At 39.5% G+C, this 20,259-nt stretch overlaps 1 protein-coding gene across 4 annotated transcripts in view; it reads left to right on the top strand.

Annotated features, from left to right (window-relative positions):
• The window catches only part of tdrd5 (tudor domain containing 5), a 38,686-nt gene extending 35,242 nt beyond the window's left edge, over window positions 1-3,444 (top strand). For all 4 annotated transcript variants that reach the window (XM_016993016.2, XM_016993013.2, XM_016993015.2 and 1 more), the window contains 3 exons: window positions 142-234; window positions 1,671-1,857; window positions 2,816-3,444. In XM_016993016.2, coding sequence (XP_016848505.1) covers window positions 142-234; window positions 1,671-1,857; window positions 2,816-3,117 — 582 coding nt within the window. In that variant the 3' untranslated portion in view covers window positions 3,118-3,444. The remainder of the gene's footprint in view (window positions 1-141; window positions 235-1,670; window positions 1,858-2,815) is intronic.
• The last annotated feature ends 16,815 nt before the right edge of the window (window positions 3,445-20,259 follow it).

Below are 20,259 nucleotides of genomic sequence, written 5' to 3'. Positions count from 1 at the left end.
AGTCTTGTCTAGCAGCATTTTTCTGTCAAATATATATACAGTGCTATTGTCCTTACACTCTTATTTCCAAAGTTTTATTTTTAGCTTTGTTTGTTTGTTTGTTTTATGTTTGTTAAAAACATGTTAAATCATTTTTGGCAGGGAAAAGATATTCCCAGTGATGCTGTTGAGAGAAAAGAATTGCCTGATTTGAAACCTCTGAACCAAATCCTGGACTCATCTGAAGAAACTGAGGTGAATTCATTTGTACTATCTTAACTTGCAGTTATCACAGTTAAAGAAAATTCATAGTCACATAACTCAGGATAGAAATGTATTGAAAGTTTTAGCATATGGTTTTCTTCTTTGTGGAGGTAAATCTCTGTGCCTTATTGTTTCCAAGTCTGAAACCATATGCAGTTGGATGAAGCTTGAGAAGAGGCTTCTTAGAGTGATTACATTTGAGCCTGCTCACCTATACCTCTCCCTCAATACTACTGGCTGCTTTCCTATGTATATAACCTTATCAATGGTGTCACTATAGTGTCGGCATAACTACCATAGACCTCAGACCATACTACAATATTGTAGCTAAAATACCAAAAGAAATTTGACAAAATCAACTTTTAAAAGCTCAGCACAATAAAAACAAAAGTGTGTATAGCATGTGCAGATGAAATCACATGATTTGAAAGACTGGATAATAACAGTTCTGACCAGAGCCTTTTCCCTGTAGTGTTAGAAGTTATACAGAAGTCTTACCTTCTCTCACTGCCTTCAGGTGTCACTTTGGGCTTGATCACATTCAGTTGGAGGAAACTTCGCATCATCACTGTTTCCAGTCCTTCATGCACATTTACTTGGGTTCTTGTCAATGGCTGTATTGCTAAGTTTGAAACTGACTGTGGACATTTCTATTACTTGCCATAAGGAGAAAATATTCTATTTTTGGTTGGTGGCAGCAGCAGAAGAAATTCCATTCTCTCTCTATTATAGAAACTTTCTTTCTGGGCTCTTTCCGGGTAAGGAGGTAAAAATTATATTCTAAGCAAGAAGTGTCCTCCTTTCAGCTGATCATGAGTCTAAAAGCCATACTCTCCTCAGCTAGTTGTGGCAAGAATGGAAAAGGAGCACCAAATTTCAGATTCTGCTCAAATTGAAGTTGATAGTAAGATAGGAAGGTTGTAGTTAGCTGTTCATAAGGGACAAATTATCGCTTAAGGGAACTAGCTTACCATACCCATAACTTCTACTAAAACAGTAGTTGGTTCCACATGGGATAGCTAAGTTGTATTTTATATAGAGTATAGCCTCACTTATCCGACCTTCGCTTATCCAACGTTCTTTATTATCCAACACAGTCTGTTTGTCTAGGCAGCAACGCGCAGCGGGCCAACATGCCCAACAGCAACACAAGTACAGTCACGCTCCCAAACAAGTGGCAGACTTGTTGTAAAACATGATGTTTTGGTGTTTTATTTGTAAAATCATAACGTAATTTGACATTTAATAGGCCTTTCCTTAATCCCTCCTTATTCAACATTTGTGCTTATTCAACGTTCTGCTGGCTCATTTATATTGGATAAGTGAGACTCTACTGTAAATAAGAAAGGCTGTCTCTGGATACTATCTGCACATACACAAAGTAATGCCATGTAACTCTTAATTTCTTTATTGTTCACTTGGTACAGATAACAAACCCTGTTGAAGCTACATATAATTCTTCATTGCAAAAACTGAAAAAAATTGACATTTCAATTGCCCATTCTGAGAAATCAGATCCAGACCAATTTAATGTGAATGTGAACAATTGCACTTTTCAATCTCTTGCATCAACATCTGCTTTAGATGGTACATATGGACTTATGACAAAACTGGGTAAGTGTATAAATCTAATTATATAAATCCTGTGATTTGGATTTAATAACATTAAAATCTGTAAACCTTAGGAATGTTCAGACCGGATCCCCCTTAGCTAAGGGTAAAATGTAGTGTTATCACTTTTAAACAGGATTTGTAACAATGCTGATAACACAAAATTGAGTGCAATGTAGATGACAGTAATGCCATCTTTATGTTTAAGTTGTGATATTTTTAACCACATTAGATGTTTTCTCAAATGTAAGAATACCCAAGTTACGGCATACCAAAAATTATTATTGAGTGCATTCCTTCTCAAAACCAAAGTTCTAGAAGTGGTATCGATTGTAAAAATGTGAGTCAACAGGATGTGAGAAACTTATTAATATCTCACTTCTTGTTGACTCACACCTTTATAATTAGTTTATCATATCTTGTTGACTCACACTTTCATACAGCTTCTAGAGCTTTAGTTTTGAGAGAGGAGGCACCCGATAATTGTTTTTGGTATGCTGCAACTTACATCCTCTTAAATTTGAAGCAACATCTAATTTATTTAAGACACTTAGGGTAATACATTTCTTATACTTATTACTTAATGTGAGAAATTTATTACCTTAAGTGCTTAAATACTTGCTTATGTAGAGCAGTTCGTCATTGTTTCACGTATGGGATACTCTACTGCATATATAGGTCTGACTTACACTTCCTTGCAGACACCTGTAAGCAGTGTCTGCATTATTTAATCCCATACTGAAAAGTTTGGAGTGGATGGGACCCACGTACAAATATGTTCCTCTTCCTCGTGAACATTGCATGTGCCCTATTGTGGGAGGGGGGTAATATCATTTGTCCCTGATACAGTTTGTACTATAAAAGTATGAAACAGTCAAAATGTGATTTACCTGTTTATGAAAACAGAGAACCAAATAAATTGTGTGATTTATATAACCCTTTTTGACTTGTTATTGTACAGGAGAAGCTTCTTCAGAGAAGAAGATAGACAAAACTTCCAGGACCCAAGTAGTTTCTTTACGTAAGCCGGGAAGCTACTGTGGTCCCAATGCCTTAACATTCACTGCAGAGCTTCAGGGCTCTTCGGCATTCTGTGTCCCTTGCAGCCCTGCGGTAGCCCTGGGAGCCTCTGCCCGCTTAGCCGCATCTGGTGGCTATTTCTCCCTTAGCCTGAGGAACATGAAGACATCAGGGCAAATGGCCTTAGGAAAGCTTCATTGTTCAGCTGCTTCATTGGACACAACAGTAAAAAAACGTTTTTGAGGCTGCAGCAATTGTGTCATAATAGTTCAGAGTCTAGTTTCAGTTTAGTCTAACTGCTTCAATTTTAATTCATTTTTTCTCATGTTTCGTTTCTATTGTTGTATAGTTTGGTTGACTGTTCTTAATATAATGGTTTCAAAAAAATGGTGAGTTGTCTCCTTTTTGTGGAGAGTTAACGTGCACCAAATGATAATGTGTTTGATAATGTGTCACAGTATGTGCTTACACGTATCCTGGATGAATCGATATATGTAAAAGTCAACGTATGTATATATGTATGTATGCTTTTTTGTTTGTTTCTACCATAAAGTCTCCTATGTTATTGAATTATTGCCTATTGTAAGGCTGCTCTGAGTCCCCTTTAGGGTGAGAAGGGTGGGCTATAAATACAATCAATCAATAAATAAATAAAATAAACAATAAATGACTTGACGGATCTGGACCAAACCTGGTGCTCAGATCCTTCATTACCCAATATAAAAATAGTTGAGGGTCTTGAACTAAAAAAAGCACTACGTTCGGGCCCAGAGCAGAGGAAAAGGAAGGGAACAAAGTAGATTGTCAAAGTAGATTTGATGTGACTGGGAAAGGTAGTGATGCAGACTGGTTAATGCTAGGTGACGTGTATGAGGAGAAAGAAGAATGGAAGCAAAGAAACAAGGAAGGAGAAGAACAGGGTAGAAGCAAGGGAGGAGGAGGAAAAGGACAGAAGAAAAGAGAAAAAGTATCAGGGGTGGGAAGGAAAGGGATGAAAGGAAAGAAGAAAATAAATGCAAGAGAAAAGAAGGAAGTGTAGGGAAAGAAAGACAGAGAAGGTGTATGAGAGAAAGGGAGGAAGAAAAGAGACACAAAATGGAAACCAAAGCTACAAACAAGAGTACATGCAAGCTTCTTAAAAGTAATTATTTGTGAAGAACTAAAGTTAATGTAAATTTCACTCTATGAGGAATATGTATCCACAATACATTAACATTGATAATTTTTTTTTAAAAAAAATAAAGCATTTAAAGCCAGTCCATCTACATATAACGAAATACATAACCAGCTAAGCACAGGCTGTTTCCTAGCTATCTGGCTTGATGCTTGTCTGACACTTAAAGATCAATTATTTTTGAATTCACTATTTAGTATTTTGAAAACTGAGTTTTTACAGGAGGAAGCAGATACCAGATTTAAACACCAAGGAGAGAATATAGATCTTCGAATGTAGATCTTTCCTAACAAAGTGTATGTAGTTCTAATTACTGGAGGAAGGAAGAAATGTTTGTTGTGAGTGGTGATTTAGATCCTAGGATGATTTGAACGAAGAAAAAAATAGGTTTTAGCATTGTGGGAGTATTTTGGACTGAAGGGAGATGGAGAGTAAGCTGACTGAACATTTTTTGAGAATAATCAGTAAAAGGATTTATAAAAGTGACTAGTTGTTTCAGAAGTGATAATTATTCAAATTCTGGACACATTAATTAGGAAGCAGAAAAATAAAGATAATTTAGCATTGAGCATTGGACTACGACTCCAGAGACCAGAGTTCGAATCCGTGCTAAGTCATGAAAACTGACTGGGTGACCTTGACAAGTCTTACTCAGTCTCAGTGGAAGGTCAAGAAGGCCCCATGATAGGGTTGCCATAGGACAGAAATGGAGGAAGACACAAGAACAGCAACAGAAGGATTTTAGGTATGTCATCGAAAAGAGTTAATGCAAATAAGTTAGATATCCTTTCTTATCACATTGAGCACTAATAAAAGACCCACACATTCCTGAAACCAAGAAGGATAAAGAAAAGCTATAGTATTTCTTCTGGAAGATGCATCCAATTGATTTTCTGAATCTAATGAAGGCACAATTTAGTTTTTGTTTTAATTTCATGATTATATCTTATGAGTAGAGATTAAAGGAGCACCTGAATCCTCTGAGCTTCTTCCACCCAGAAAATCTCTTTGTATTTCTTCATTCTTGAAATCCAGCAGAATACACTCTCAATGGCCTTCTCAGTAAACTTCAGAGCATCTTTCCTCCTCTGAATTCATTTTCTGGTCTGATTAGACCTATGAAGCATAAATTGGTTTTGTGGACTTCTTGAGGGAAGTATGGGCTAAATGATACTGCTGTTAGGTGGATTTCTAATTGGTTAAGTGACCAAACCCGAAGGGTGCCAACCAATGGTTCATCTTCATCCTGGAAAGGAGTGACTAGTGGGGTGCTGCAGGGTTCTGTCCTGGGCCCAGTGCTGTTCAACATCTTTAATAATGACAGATGAAGGTTGGGTGTGTTTATCAAGTTTACAGACAACATCAAAGTGGGAGGTATAGATAATACTCCAGAAGACAGGATCAGAATTCAAAATGACCTCAACAGATTAGAGACCTAAGCCAAAATGAATTTCAACAAGGACAAATGTAGGATATTTCACTTAGGCAGAAAAATGAAATGAACAGATACCGGATGGGGGGACGCCTGGCTTGACCACAGTTCATATGAAAAAGATCTTGGAGTCTTTGTGGACAACAAGTTGAACATCAGCGAACAGTGTGATGCAACAGCACCAATGGAATTTTGGGCTATATCAAAGGGTGCCTAGATCAAGGGATGTCATGGTGCCCCTCTATTCTGCTTTGGTCAGACCTCAGTTGGAATACTGTGTTGAATTCTGAGAATTACAATTTAAGAGAGAGATGAACAAGCTGGAACATATCCAGAGAATGGTGAATTAAATGATCAAAGGTCTGGAGACCATGACATATATAAGGAGGGGCTTTAAAAGCTGGACATGTTTAGGCTGCAGAAGAAAGTTGAGAGGAGACATGATCGTCATGTTTAAATATTTAAAAGGATGTCATAAGGAAGAGGGAGCAGACTTGTTTTCTTCTCTGGAGACTAGGGCTTGGCGCAGTGGGTTGAAATTACAGGAAAGTACATTCTACCTGAACATTAGGAAGAACATCCTGACTAAGCGCTGTTCAACAGTTGAAAACTCTGGAGTGTTGTGGAGGCTCCTTCCTTGGAGACTTTTAAACAGAGGCTGGATGGCCATCAGTCTAGGGGCTTTGTGCTTTTCCTGCATCCCAGGGGGTTGAACTATATGGCCCATGTGGTCTCTTCCAACTCTGATTCTATGATTATACAGGGTGGATCAAAAGTCATAAAGTGGTTTGAATATTTAGTAACTCCTTTATTTTTTGTTTTTGACTTACAACACCATAGCATTATATACAGTATATCGTAAATAGAAAATGAAATAACATTACATTGCATGTAAAATCTTTTTTAAACGTTCAGCAAGTCATTAAAGTATCATGAAGCTGTTCTCTATAGTAAGTTTCTGGGAGTTGGGAAGGTCCACTGATGTTCAGAAGCACTTGTTCTTAACTAACTATTATGGATAGGTTAATGCTGTCTTACTCTACCTATGAAGAATTCTATGGCACCTGTCCAATTACCTCGAATCAGAAGTTGGACAACGTAGATCAGGGGTCCCCAAATTACAGTCCGAGGGCCACATGCGAAGCGCCAAAAACATTTATCCGGCCCGCTGGGTGTTTTTGCCGCCACTGCCTGTCCTGTCCTGTGGATTTGTCCCCTTGGTGGTGAAGTTTGTCCCTGTGGTGGAGGCTCCCTTCTCCGCTGAGGAAGGCACATGCTGCACAAAGGAGAAGGTAAAGGTGAGCGCCTTTCCTTCCTCCCTCGCCCCCCGCACACCTTCTATCTGTTGGGGATGCTTTGTTTGTGCTCTTTGTGCGTGAAAGCTGAAGGGGACTGGACTAGATGGCCCAGGTGGTCTCTTCCAACCCTATTATTATTATTATTATTATTATTATTATTATTGACACAACGACGTTGTATGACACAGCAAACAAGATAGATATGCTGGATTTCATATCACAAAATCACAAGTCGAACACTTCCCAAGTGTCTAGGACTGTGTGATGTATTTTTGGATGAAGCGTGCAGATCCCAGTAGGGTGGCCTTTTGCAGGTGACAGATCGTAATTTTGTCACTGCCTATTGTTTCCAAATGCCGGCTGAGATCTTTTGACATGGCACCCAATGTGCCGATCACCACCGGGACCACCTGTACTCGTTTCTGCCAGAGTCTTTGAAGTTCAATCTTGAGGTCCTGATAGCGGCTGAGTTTTTCCTGTTGTTTTTCGTCAATGCGACTGTCACCTGGGATGGCAACATCAATGATCCAAACCTTTTTCTTTTCCACAACTGTGAGGTCTGGTGTGTTGTGTTCCAGAACTTTGTCAGTCTGGATTCAGAAGTCCCACAGTATCTTTGCATGCTCATTTTCCAATACTTTTGCAGGTTTGTGATCCCACCAGTTCTGAGAGACTGTGAACTGGCCCCCTGTTTAAAAAGTTTGAGGACCTCTGGCATAGATTCTCAGTCTAGTCTGAGACAAGTTTTTATATTCCAGCTTCTGCCTACTAGATGGCGCTCAGGCACAGAATGTGGCCACAGTTAGGTTGTCTTCTTTGCACAGTTGTTCCGCTAATCCTCTGGTAATTCTTGCATGACAGAGTTAAATCCTGAAATCGGGGAGAACTACATTAATTCTGTACCTCAGCATACTGATGCTCTTAGTACCAATAAAATTGAGCTAAATTTTAATGTGAGGGGATTGTATTTTTATCTGATTTATTTGTCTAGTATTTTTTGTATTTTTCTTATAGTTCCTTTTGGTCATGGAAACGTTAATACTTTTCTTACTGATCTCTAGAGAATGGGATATTTTAACTAGCTTGCCCTTCCTTGAGAAGTCTGCCCATTGCAATGTTTATGTGTTTTAATTATACTGTAACCCGTCTCAAGCAACAAGAAGAGGCAGGTAAGAAATAAAATTATTATTATTTCTGACAGAATCCCAAAAAAATTTGCAGCACAAACCTGCCAGAGACCATTGTCTCAAGTTATGCTGCTAGCGCTATCTGTATATTATGTTAAGCCACTAGGTAGTCCTTGTAATCTACATAACATTTGCATATGTTGACGGACAGCTTTAAGAAACATTCAAGGGTGATGTTTCTTTTTCAACCAGAGACAAACAGCATGAAACAATCCATGCACAGAAGGTTTTTGCACAATATATTTTGTGAAATTTCACTCACATTTGTAATGTGTATATGTGTAAATAAATATGGCCTAAATTGTGTTTTTCTCCTTATTATTGGATGCATCTTTGTGTTGACTCACTAGTCAACAATTGATTGAATGGGTCCAGTGTAGTTGGGACTCGCCAACAGGATGTTTCCAAAATTTGTTCCTTTGTGTTTTTTCCCAGTCTGGAAAAAAAAAATTGTTCCTTTGTGTTTTTTCCCATATTGTTCAGCTATAATCAAGTGGATCTGCTCACCTCAACCCAGATATTTCCCCAGATCTCTTTTCCAAAGTGTCCCTGTTTGCCATTTTTATTACAGTAGAGTCTCCCTTATCCAACATAAATGGGCCGGCAGAATGTTGGATAAGCGAATATGTTGGATAATAAGGAGGGATTAAGGAAAAACCTATTAGACATCATGTTATACAACAAATTTGACAGAAAAAGTAGTTCAATACGCAGTAATGCTATGTAGTAATTACTGTATTTACGAATTTAGCACCAAAATATCATGATATATTGAAAACATTGACTACAAAAATGCGTTGGGTAATCCAGAACGTTGGATAAGCGAATGTTGGATAAGTGAGATTCTACTGTATTGCCAACTCACCACCCCCTTTTTTGCCTTCCCCAGTTTTTTCCCCCAAAGGCCACAAGTAGACTACATTTCCCAAGGGCACATGTAGACCACATTTTCTGATCCATTTTCAAAGTGATATGAAAACTTTGCGGCAAGAATGAAATATGGAATTCTAATGCCAGGTTTTGAGTAATCAGTGGTTTGCTGCTTTAATTTCTATAACAAATACAGCTATAAAACACAACAGAAGCTGTTGTTGACTATATTTAACAACTCCCATCAGTTGTAGTTATGATGTCTAATCATGAGGAATACAAGAGTTGTAGTCCAACATTTGGAGGGCCACGTAAAATGACATGGAGACTTGCATTCAGCCTGCAGGCCTTGTGTTTGACATATGCTCTAATTCATATGTTTTGGAAGTACCTCGTTTATTTGGCATCATGATCAGTCTTTGTTTAGGGTTTTGTGGGTTTTTGTGATTTACACTGGTTGATGTATGGCTATTGAATGTGTAACTAAGTAATTGGAAAAACATCTCTAAGGTGATGTAAACATTTAGGACATTACTACATCTCATAACACATCAGTTTTGACATGGGACAGAAGCTTGGATTCAAAGTATGGATCTTCATTAATTTACACACCATGCCAACTCTGACTTGTAACTTCCCTTCCTTCCCTACGTCTCATTGTTCTTTTCTTTTTGTTCAGGTTGTGCTACCCTTTCTAGGACTTCATTCTGCCTCCTTGTTGCTCTACAACCACCTGCCATAGAACATCCCTTTTCCCCTTCCAATCTCCGCTGTCCAACCTTTACTTTGAGGCAGGACATGTGTATGATCTAAACATTGTATACGTGAATAAGATACAGATGGCAAAACAGGGTGGGCAATGCATCTGGAGAAGGAGAGGAGTAATGGTGGACTATCATTGGACTTGATGATATCCAGCTGTAGTACATGCTACAGCAATCCAGGAAAGCAGTACTGTGACTTTTAAAAATATACTATGTCAGTTTTTGGTTTCTTATGAGATAGATGTGTATTCGTGGCTGTTACGCTGGCCTGTAGGTCACGTGTGGCTCAATTTAGACTGAACTATTTTAGGACCCAATGCACATGATTGTGTTGTATCGATATGTACAGATTCAATTGGAGCATTTCATTCTTGCAAGATGTCTCCCTGGAGTGCAGCTCTACATTACTTTGCCTTTTTAGTTTAACAAGAAATCATCAACTTATTGTAATGTCTCCTTTGTCGCTACCTTTCCATAAAGCTCAGCCACCCATGCTGTATTTCCACCTGGCAGCTTTCACATTTTAGTCCTTACCCATCTCTCTTTCCAAAGGTATCACCAGCTTAATGACAGATGTGAGAAAACTTGTACTATAGATGTTGGTGAATAGAATTTAATAAATGCTGAATGAAGAAAAAATCCTTTCAAAAGTAACAAAGAAGAAAACAGATTCTCTTTATCAATTCAACCACCTCAGCATAGTGGCCGATGTCAAAACTTTAATAATTGACGTTAATCCCCATTTTAAAGAATGTATTAAGTATTATGGCTAATCATGAGCACTTGCTTTAATCTTTTGACCCTATACATGCTTCGTACACCAAATTGAATTTACCTTCATTTGCATGCTTGAATTGTATAAATGTATCTGTAATATAGATAAACCTGTAAATCCATGTTATATGCATTCCACATCAGTGTGCATGTTAGTGATGAAATCAAAATCCACACCATTATCAATGACTGTTTGTTGCATTTTATTGTGTTTTGTAAGCTTCCCTGAGAATTCATTTAAAGAACTGTGTATTTGTGAAGTGGCAGCTCATGCTCCGAGACTAACATTAGCTGTGAAAGCTTTAGGTCTACTTGAAGTAAAGCAGGCCTTTTGTAAAAAAAAAAAAAAGTTAGTAAGTGAATCAAATTAGTTTTTCATATCCACTAGACATTCAGACCCCTTCCACACAGCTGAATGAAATCCCACATTTTCTGTTTTGAACCAATACCCCACTTCAAAGCAGATATTGTAGGATTTTCTGCCTTGATATTCTGGGTTATATGGCTGTGTGGAAGGGTCCTGAGGCCACCAAATGCCACTATCTACCATGCTGGGCGTCTATATGGGGAAAGAGGACACTTTACCAAGCAAATTCAAGAGAAGCATAGAGATCTGGAGAAGCCACCTAACCCTTATGGTCATCATTAAAGCAATTATGTGTGAAAACACATCCTATTTTACAAACCTAAGTGTTACAAGTGTTACAAACCTAAGTGTTCAAATCCCGGGAGCGGAATGAGCGCCCGCTGTTAGCCCCAGCTCCTGCCAACCTAGCAGTTCAAAAACATGCCAATGTGAGTAGATCAATAGGTACCGCTCTGGTGGGAAGGTAACGGCGCTCCATGCAGTCATGCTGGCCACATGACCTTGGAGGTGTCTATGGACAACGGCGGCTCTTCGGCTTAGAAATGGAGATGAGCACCAACCCCCAGAGTCAGACATGACTGGACTTAACGTCAGGGGAAACCTTTACCTTTTTAAGTGTTAACAATATTATTAAGCAATGTTAAACTTGCCCCCAAATGCAGTGTATTTTTCTAATCTGCTTGTCCTACATTCTGCAAACATATGAGATTATTAGAACCTGTTTTTGAACTTTTATTCAGTCTGATACATAATCAATTCTGCTGCATTTGGAGTTTGTGTGAGTTCACCTGTATTGTATGCACCTGTATTGTGTCACGTTCAGAGGGTCAGCATCACTCCATTTCTGGAAAAATTGTCAAGCACTCTCACTATTTGCTTGTAGAGTGAACGTTTGTAGGTCAAATTTTAGCCCTTTCCTCAACTTCAGGGTACTTTTAGCTTCTTCTAATTTGGGTGTGGGAGTTATGCAACCCACCAGGTATTGTTGAACTATAATTCCAATAGGCTATGCTGCCTAGGACAGTTGAAATTTCAAGTCCAGATACAGTCTAAGTGCTGTATGATTCCTACCTCTGTAATTATTCTTCAATAATAATAATGAAGATGATAATAATAACAACTTTATTTTTGTATCCCACCTCTTATCTTCTCGAAGGGACTTGGGGCGGCTTACATGGGGACAAGCCCAACCAACATAGTTAAAATATAACACAATAAAGTTAGTGCAATAACATCATAGTAAAGGTAAAGGTTTCCCCTGACGTTAAGTCCAGTCATGTCTGACTCTGGGGGTTGGTGCTCATCTCCATTTCTAAGCCGAAGAGCCAGCGTTGTCCGTAGACACCTCCAAGGTCATGTGGCTGGCATGACTGCATGGAGCGCTGTTACCTTCCCACCGGAGCGGTACCTATTGATCTACTCACATTGGCATGTTTTCGAACTGCTAGGTTGGCAGGAGCTGGAGCTAACAGTGGCCGCTCACGCCGCTCTTGGAGCTTGAACCTGGGACCTTTCGGTCTGCAGCTCAGTGCTTTAACGCACTTTGCCACCAGGGCTCATAAACATCATAAAACAATATAAAACAACATCAAATAACACAGTATAAAGACAACCATCGAGCAACCAACCAATGGCTTGATATAGTAAACAGCTTCTGGACTTGGGTGGACGGGCAGATGCAAATCAGTTGTAAGAGCAGGGTTGATGGATAAAGTGCAAAAACCAGATGACAAAATTAGAAATAGAGGGCAATGTAAAACAGAGCACTATGTCAATGGATGGAGAACAGTCGTAAAGTGCGAGGACTAGGTTTTGGGTCATAGCTAGGAGCCAAAGTTATCTGCGGAACTATCTAATCAAAAGCACAGTGGAACATCCATGTTTTTAGGTCTTTATGAAAGGTGTCCAGGGTGGGTGCCAGCCTGATCTCCTTGGGGAGAAAATTCCAGAGCGGGTGGGTCACCACCGAGAAGGCCCTCTCTCTCGTCCCTACCAACTGTGCTTGAGACTGGGTGGGAGCGAGAGGAGGGCCTCCCCAGAACATCTTAAAGATAACACAGGTTCATAGGGGAAGATGCGATCACAAAGATAGACAGGTCCCGAACCCTTTAGGGCTTTATAGGTGGTAACCTGCACCTTGAATTGAGACCGGAAACCTATCGGGAGCCAGTGGAGCTGTTTGAACAGAGGGGTTGACCACTCCGTCTAATTCACTCCAGTTAGTATCCTGGCCACCGACCTTTGCATTAACTGCAGTTAATATAATATCATGAAGTTACAAATGCATAGTGTCCTTTTAGGAATTGTAATCAGCACTGGTAGACTTTTGAAACCTCATATCCTTGCAGGCTTCCTTAAGGCATCAGTTGCCCGCAGTCCTTTTGTTGGAACAAAATGAGAAAAACTTCCTGCCAGTTATTGCCAGCAATGCTCTGTCCGTGGTGCTGACAGCCATTGATATTTGCATGACCTCTCTCTTCCTGGTGTGACACAGGACTATCAGCGAGTGATTGTGCCCTAGGCTCTTTCCCTGGGGTGTGCATGGCAGAGTTCATAAGTGTGTGCACTCACGCATGGACCCAGATGGTCCACGTCCCAGGGAGCTATCTGTTTGAAGTATGACAGCAGGGAGACGACAGAGTGAAGAGCGAGCGAGTTAGAGCACAAATGAACATTGTTAGATTAGACCTAATTTAATTGGCAATTAAAACTAAGGAGTTAGACAAAGGTTTCTTAGAAAAGATATGAAAGAAGAGTTCTTTCTTTCCAGGAGTTCTTGTGTGAGAGGATAATGGAAAAAAAAGAATGACTGGGATGAGATTACCATGTTGGGTTTTAAGAAGGTAAGGAGACAATGGTAGGGAGTGAGGATGGGCCAGAACCATCTCAAGGCATTTTGTTGCCTGACCCAAAATTCCTTCTCCCCCAATTCAATGTCTGGAAGCTGAATCGTCCAGCTCAATTTCTGCACAAGACCAAATATGTAGAGATGGTGGACACACTTCTTTGAACCCGGGCAAGGGATAGCAGTGTTTCAATGCAGCGGAAGGACTTAGAAAATAATTTATTTATTTATTTATTATTTATAGCATTTATATTCCGCCCTTCTCACCCCGAAGGGGACTCAGGGCGGATCACATTACACATATAGGCAAACATTCAATGCCTTTTAACATAGAACAAAGACAAGACAAACATAGGCTCTGAGCGGGCCTCGAACTCATGACCTCTTGGTCAGAGTGATTCATTGCAGCTGGATTCAGCTGGCTTGCTCTCCAGCCTGCGCCACAGCCCGGGCCTATAATACCTTTTTACCTGGTATAAATTGTTTCATTAAGCTCATTGAATCTTGAAGTATTTCTGGCTGACTCTGCCATGCTTGAAGACAGCAGGCTAACTTAGGGGCAACGGGCTTTGTCTCCCAATTTCTACCAAACAAACTAACTTTAGTGTTACAGCAAATAAATACACAGAAGCTTCAAAAGAATGGAAACCCTTTATTGGATTCATGGAAAACTAGAGGAAGATGACCACAGTAGGATTTGTGGACTAAAATAACACAAATGGTATATCGATGCATTGTGTACTGTTGGCACTTTCTATATTTAAGAGACTCTCAAGGCCTTAGATAATTGACCTAACCATACTTTCTAATTTGAATAGAAATAATTGTATGCCTTGCTATTTAGATATTTTAGATGGACAAATAGATATACAAATACATACAAAGAAAAAGAGAAGAATATATGGCAGTATAATGTAATGAATTCTCATGTATATTATACTAATTTACAAACAAAGGGAAATGATTTCCATGGATTTATATGGCAATAATGAAAACTAGAATAATATATCCAAAGAACTGGAAAAGAACATTGAAAGTCTACTGGAGATGAAAAGATATGACAACAAGTCTTGACATCGGATGGCCAGAGAGTGTATCTGCTTTGAAACTTTAAAAATTTTAGATGATGTGTATAACAATACTTGTGTGGAAGATATGGATGTAATAACAATAACAAGTTTATTTTTTTTTGTCTCCCAATCCCCTTCCTCTTCTTAGGTGATACAGCAGATATTTATATAACACTAATTTACTAACCAGACCTCCACAACCCTCATCCCATCTCTATTTTGTGTGTGTGTGTGAATAATACAATGTGTTTTTTATTTTAAACTAGCTTGGGTATCCGGCGATGCTCGGGTTATTTGAAAAGGGCATTATTTGTTTTTTGGAAGTTAGGTAATATCATATGTTACACTATGGCTTAGAAAAAAAACCTCAGTCTTTGCTTTTGTTTTTTATGAATGCTCCCATTAGAAAATGCATAAGGGTGTGGGTGAACTACAATTCCTAAAAATCCTGGGTCAACCCTTCCAAAACTCTCCCAGGATTCACTGTTGGCCATGTTGGGTCTGTGTGCCAAGTTTGGTCCAGATCCGTCACTTGCTGGGTTCAGTGTTCTCTGAATATGGGTGAACTGTAACTCCCATCGTTGGTGGGGTTCAGAGTGCTCTTAAATTGCAGGTGAACTATACATCCCAGTCCCCACAACTCCTACAAATAATAGTGAATTTTCCCCAATCCTCTCCAGTATGTTCAGTTGCTGATCTATTCCTCCGTTTGCTGTGTGCCATAGGAAAGGATAGGGAAGGGTTAAGGGAGAGGAAGTGGGTGGGGTCATGCAAATGGGGAGAGAAAGGAACATTGGGATGTGCTCACTGTAACCTGCATTGTCCTGGGAGAGAGTGACTTGGTGGTTCCTCCGTACTGGGAACTTTAGCCTGTTTGTGGAGGCCGGAAGCTGTCTGCGTGAGCGGACACCTGTGCCACATACACACATACAGATTTTCACTTTTATTATGTGTATAGATAGATGCATAATAAAAAAACTATTATAAAATGGTCCAGATATTGAAAGCGAGAAGTAATTTTGTTTGGGAAGGTTACGTATGAAGAATAAGGAATTTTGATTGGACAAGGGAAGGCTTCAAGTAGCCTGAAGCAGGGTCATGAGTCTGTGTTCCAAAGAAGTGACCACCATATTCCATAAACTTGCATGCAACAGAGAATGTCAGGAAAGAGAGACATAATTGTAATATAGTTTCAGTGACAATAGACATCTGATTTGGTGAGCTGATTACAAGTGTCTACCATCTTCTGGTTGGAAAGATTAGGCATTTCGGTGTCACTTGCTCCATCAGCAGTCACTCTCAGAACTTACAATGGTGTATTAGCATTAGAACCATCGGTAGCAATGAAACTCGCAGCATGTTAGTGCCATAGTTGGTTACAGGTGTTATTTTAGCAGGCAGGATTATTACACAGAAACTCCTGAGGGGGAAACGAAAATGTTTAAAGTGAATTAAAAATTGAGCTTCAATAGAGTGTTCCCTCTCACTCCAGCTGTTTCTGAAAGCCAGGGCTCGGTAAACTCATGTGAGGTGTGTGTACTCCAGGATGGCTTCTAATGGAGTCCAGTGAAGTGGGGTCACAGTTCGCTGCATTTATATTGATGTAGCCTTAAAACGGAGGTGCTTTTAGAAACATCAAAACCCCACCTCACCCACCCAAGCTTTCTTTTCAGCTGATAGACGAGGCTGAAACTGTGATAGAAGCCTAACATTCTCTTTGTTTCAGAAGGGGTTTTTTTCTGCTGAATTCTTAGGGATCTCTTTGATGTATATCAGAAGGTTCTTGAAGGAAGGGTACGTTCTAATGGGCAAGTTTCCCAGAGAGCTACCTCGTCTTGCTCTTCTGATCTCTATCTGCAATGGAGCACCAGCAGTGTGAACAAGGATAATAATAATAATAATAATAATAATAATAATAATAATAATAACAACAAGGCCTGATACTTGCAGCCAAGGAGCAAGCCATCAGAACAAATGCAATTAAGGCCAAGATCGAAAAATCAGCTGATGACCCAAAATGCAGACTGTGCAAGGAAACCGATGAAACCATTGATCATATCCTCAGCTTCTGTAAGAAAATCGCACAGACAGACTACAAACAGAGGCACAACTATGTGGCCCAAATGATTCATTGGAACTTATGACTCAAGTACTACCTGCCAGCAGCAAAGAACTGGTGGGATCACAAACCTGCAAAAGTATTGGAGAATGAGCACACAAAGATACTGTGGGACTTCCGAATCCAGACTGAGAAAGTTCGGGAACACAACACACCAGACATCACAGTTGTGGAAAAGAAAAAGGTTTGGATCATTGATGTCGCCATCCCAGGTGACAGTCACATTGACGAAAAACAACAGGAAAAACTCAGCCGCTATCAGGACCTCAAGATTGAACTTCAAAGACTCTGGCAGAAACCAGTGCAGGTGGTCCAGTGGTGATTGGCACATTGGATGCTGTGCCAAAAGATCTCAGCTGGCATTTGGAAACAATAGACATTGACAAAATCACAATCTGCCAACTGCAAAAGGCCACTCTACTGGGATCTGCACGCATCATCCGAAAATACATCACACAGTCCTAGACACTTGGGAAGTGTTCGACTTGTGATTTTGTGATACAAAATCCAGCATATCTATCTTGTTTGCTGTGTCATAATAAAATAATAATAATAACTTTATTCTTATAACCTGCCTCCATCTCCCCAGATGATTCAGGGTCGCTTACATGGGGACAAAGCCCAGAGAACAAGAAATGTGACATACAAAAATTAAGCACAATACAAGATTAAAACACATAACAGGACAATATAGCTAAAATCCATTAACCAAAAACCAAAATATTTGTTTCTTACAAAAGGGTAATAAAAAACCTGATTTTACAGCATGGATGGGAAGCTCATAACTCTCCTGATGCTGGACTGCAATTCCCATCATTCTTGACCATGTATTTATTTATTTCGTATCAAAAGCATTGCATAAATTAATATAGAACTGATGAAAATAGAAGGAGGACAAGCAGCTAAATATCTTTTGACCAGAAACAGGCAACAGCAACCGCATTGTCTGTAGCCTCAAGCAATTCTTCCTCTGTATATGAGGCAAGACATTGCGGGCAGGGATACAGATGTGGAGTTGTCTGTTCTGCTCTGCAGTCGCACAAGGTGGCAGATTATTTTAGCTAGTACCATTTTGCCAGGTTGTCTTTTGATCTGCCCACTCCTGAGTCTGTTCTCCAGCTATCTTGTAGAGTTTATCAACAGGTGTAGGTTTGAGACATCCTGTGATTATTCTGCATGTTTTATTCAATGCTATATTCACCTGCTTTGCATGGGCAGACTTGTGCCAAACAGGGCAGGCATACTCAGCAGTTGGGTAAGACAAGGACAGGGCTGATGCTCCCCATGCACTGCAAGTAAATTTCCACAAGATGTTATTGCGTGTAGCTACTTTGTGCTTAGTGTTCAGGCAGATCTAAGATGACACCAAGATATTTAGGATGGAAACAATGTTCAAACTCTTGGCCTTCCCATGTAACTTTCAGTTTCCTATTGGCTTCATGGTTCCGTAGGTAGAAAGCACACACTTGTGTCTTGGCAGAGTTAGGCTTCAGGTGGTTATTTTTGTAGTAGCTGGAGAGATCTTATAAAGCAGGGGTCCCCAAACTAAGGCCCGGGGGCCGGATGCGGCCCTCTGAGGTCATTTACCTGGCCCCCGCCCTCAGTTTTATAATATAATATATTGTATATACATATAATATTGATAATAATATTATAATGTAATACAATATAACACTAATAATAATACCATATAATAATATTAATTATATATTCTATATTACATATAATATTACTAATAATATTACAGTATATTGGTATAGTACAATATAGTAATATATAATGCTAATATTGTTCTATGCTAATAATATAATATATTGTATGTACATATAATTTGTAAGCCACTCTGAGTCCCCTTTGGGGATACAAATGTAATAAATAAATGCAGTAAATAAATAATAAATAAATTTTAGACTTAGGCTCACCCAATGTCACCCAATGACTTGAAGGCACAACAACAACAACAATCCTAATTAACTGGACTATCTCATTGGCCAGAAGCAGGACCACACTTCCCATTGAAATCCTGATAAATGTATGTTGGTTAAAATTGTTTTTATTTTTAAATATTGTATTGTTCTTTCATTGTTCTTGTTCTTGTTCTTGTTGTTGTTTTTGCACTGCAAATAAGACATGTGCAGTGTGCATCAGAATTTGTTTGTATTTTTTTTTCCAAATGATAATCCGGCCCCTCAACAGTCTGAAGGATTGTGGACCGGCCCTCGGCTTAAAAAGTTTGAGGACCCCTGTTATAAAGCATCAGTAAGTTGGATTTTGACTGTTTCAAAGTCTTTTGCTTGTGTTGTTAGGCCAAGGTCGTCAGCATATATAAAAAGCTCTTTGTGGGGTTGTGGCTGATTGTTAATAAAGATGTTAAATAAGGTCGATGCAAGAATGCTGCCTTGGGGTAAACCATTCTTTTGCCTCCATTGACCATGTTGGAATTGTAGGGATTTGGAATCCAACAATGGGCCAGAGTACTTGGGTTTCCCAGCCTTACCTCAGAGGCAAGAAGTACACAGACTTTCCTATTCATTTCCAAGAACTTCTCAGCCATGACTTTTCGCAGCAATTGCCTAGCTTTATTCCTACTGTGCTAGTTTTCTTTATTGTCATTTGCCATCAAGTTGGCTTTGATTTATGGCAGCTCTTTAAGACACCCGTCATCAACAGCCTTGCTCAGATCCCCAGTCTGCATGGCGGATAATCAAAAGTGATGAGAGTTGTCACTCAGTAACATACCCCCTTCAACTGACTTGACTTCATCTTCTGCAATTCTGGAATTTGAAGTTTGTTGAGATAATAAGAATTATGCACTGAAGAGCTCTTGTACAAGTCTACAAATACGTCTTATATCTCTCCCTAATCTACACAGAATGGAGCTATGGCAATTAAGGTGGTATAAATACAGACTGTAGATACTCACCTGGACTAAGATGTTAGTCCTGTTTTGTCTTTCTGAATGAAAGTCCAGATTTCACAGATGTTAAGAGGTACTGTATTTTCTGTTGTATAAAGCTACTTTTTAACCCAGGAAAATCTTCTCAAAAGTTGGGGGTCATCTTATACACCGGGTGTCATCTTATAGGGCGGGTGCTGAAACAGAGAAGGAGGTACGGTAACAGGCTACAAGGGTGGGCCAGACAGGTGAAAGAGGCATGTTTGCACTACCACTCAGATAGTCTTTTTATTTGGTGTGCATTGAAAGAAGAAATCGTCTTATACGGTGAGCACACCCCAAACTCTATATTTTAACTGGAAAAGTTGGGGTCATCTTATATGGCCAGTCATCTTATACGCCAGAAAATATGGTACTAATGCTGCTGATTGAGAACAGCAATGAATCCATTTGTTGTTATAGTCCAGCAAAGAGACTATGACAGGCTTTAACACAGCAGATGCTAGTAAATCTTGTCAATCAAGAGGTTGACAATTCAAAGCTATGATCAGGGTGAGCTCCTGGCCTTTAGCCCAACTTCCGCCTACCT

Source organism: Anolis carolinensis, chromosome 4, assembly GCF_035594765.1.
Source record: "Anolis carolinensis isolate JA03-04 chromosome 4, rAnoCar3.1.pri, whole genome shotgun sequence".
Classification (NCBI taxonomy): Eukaryota; Metazoa; Chordata; class Lepidosauria; order Squamata; family Dactyloidae; genus Anolis; species Anolis carolinensis.
This window is presented reverse-complemented; position numbering and strand designations above follow the sequence as displayed.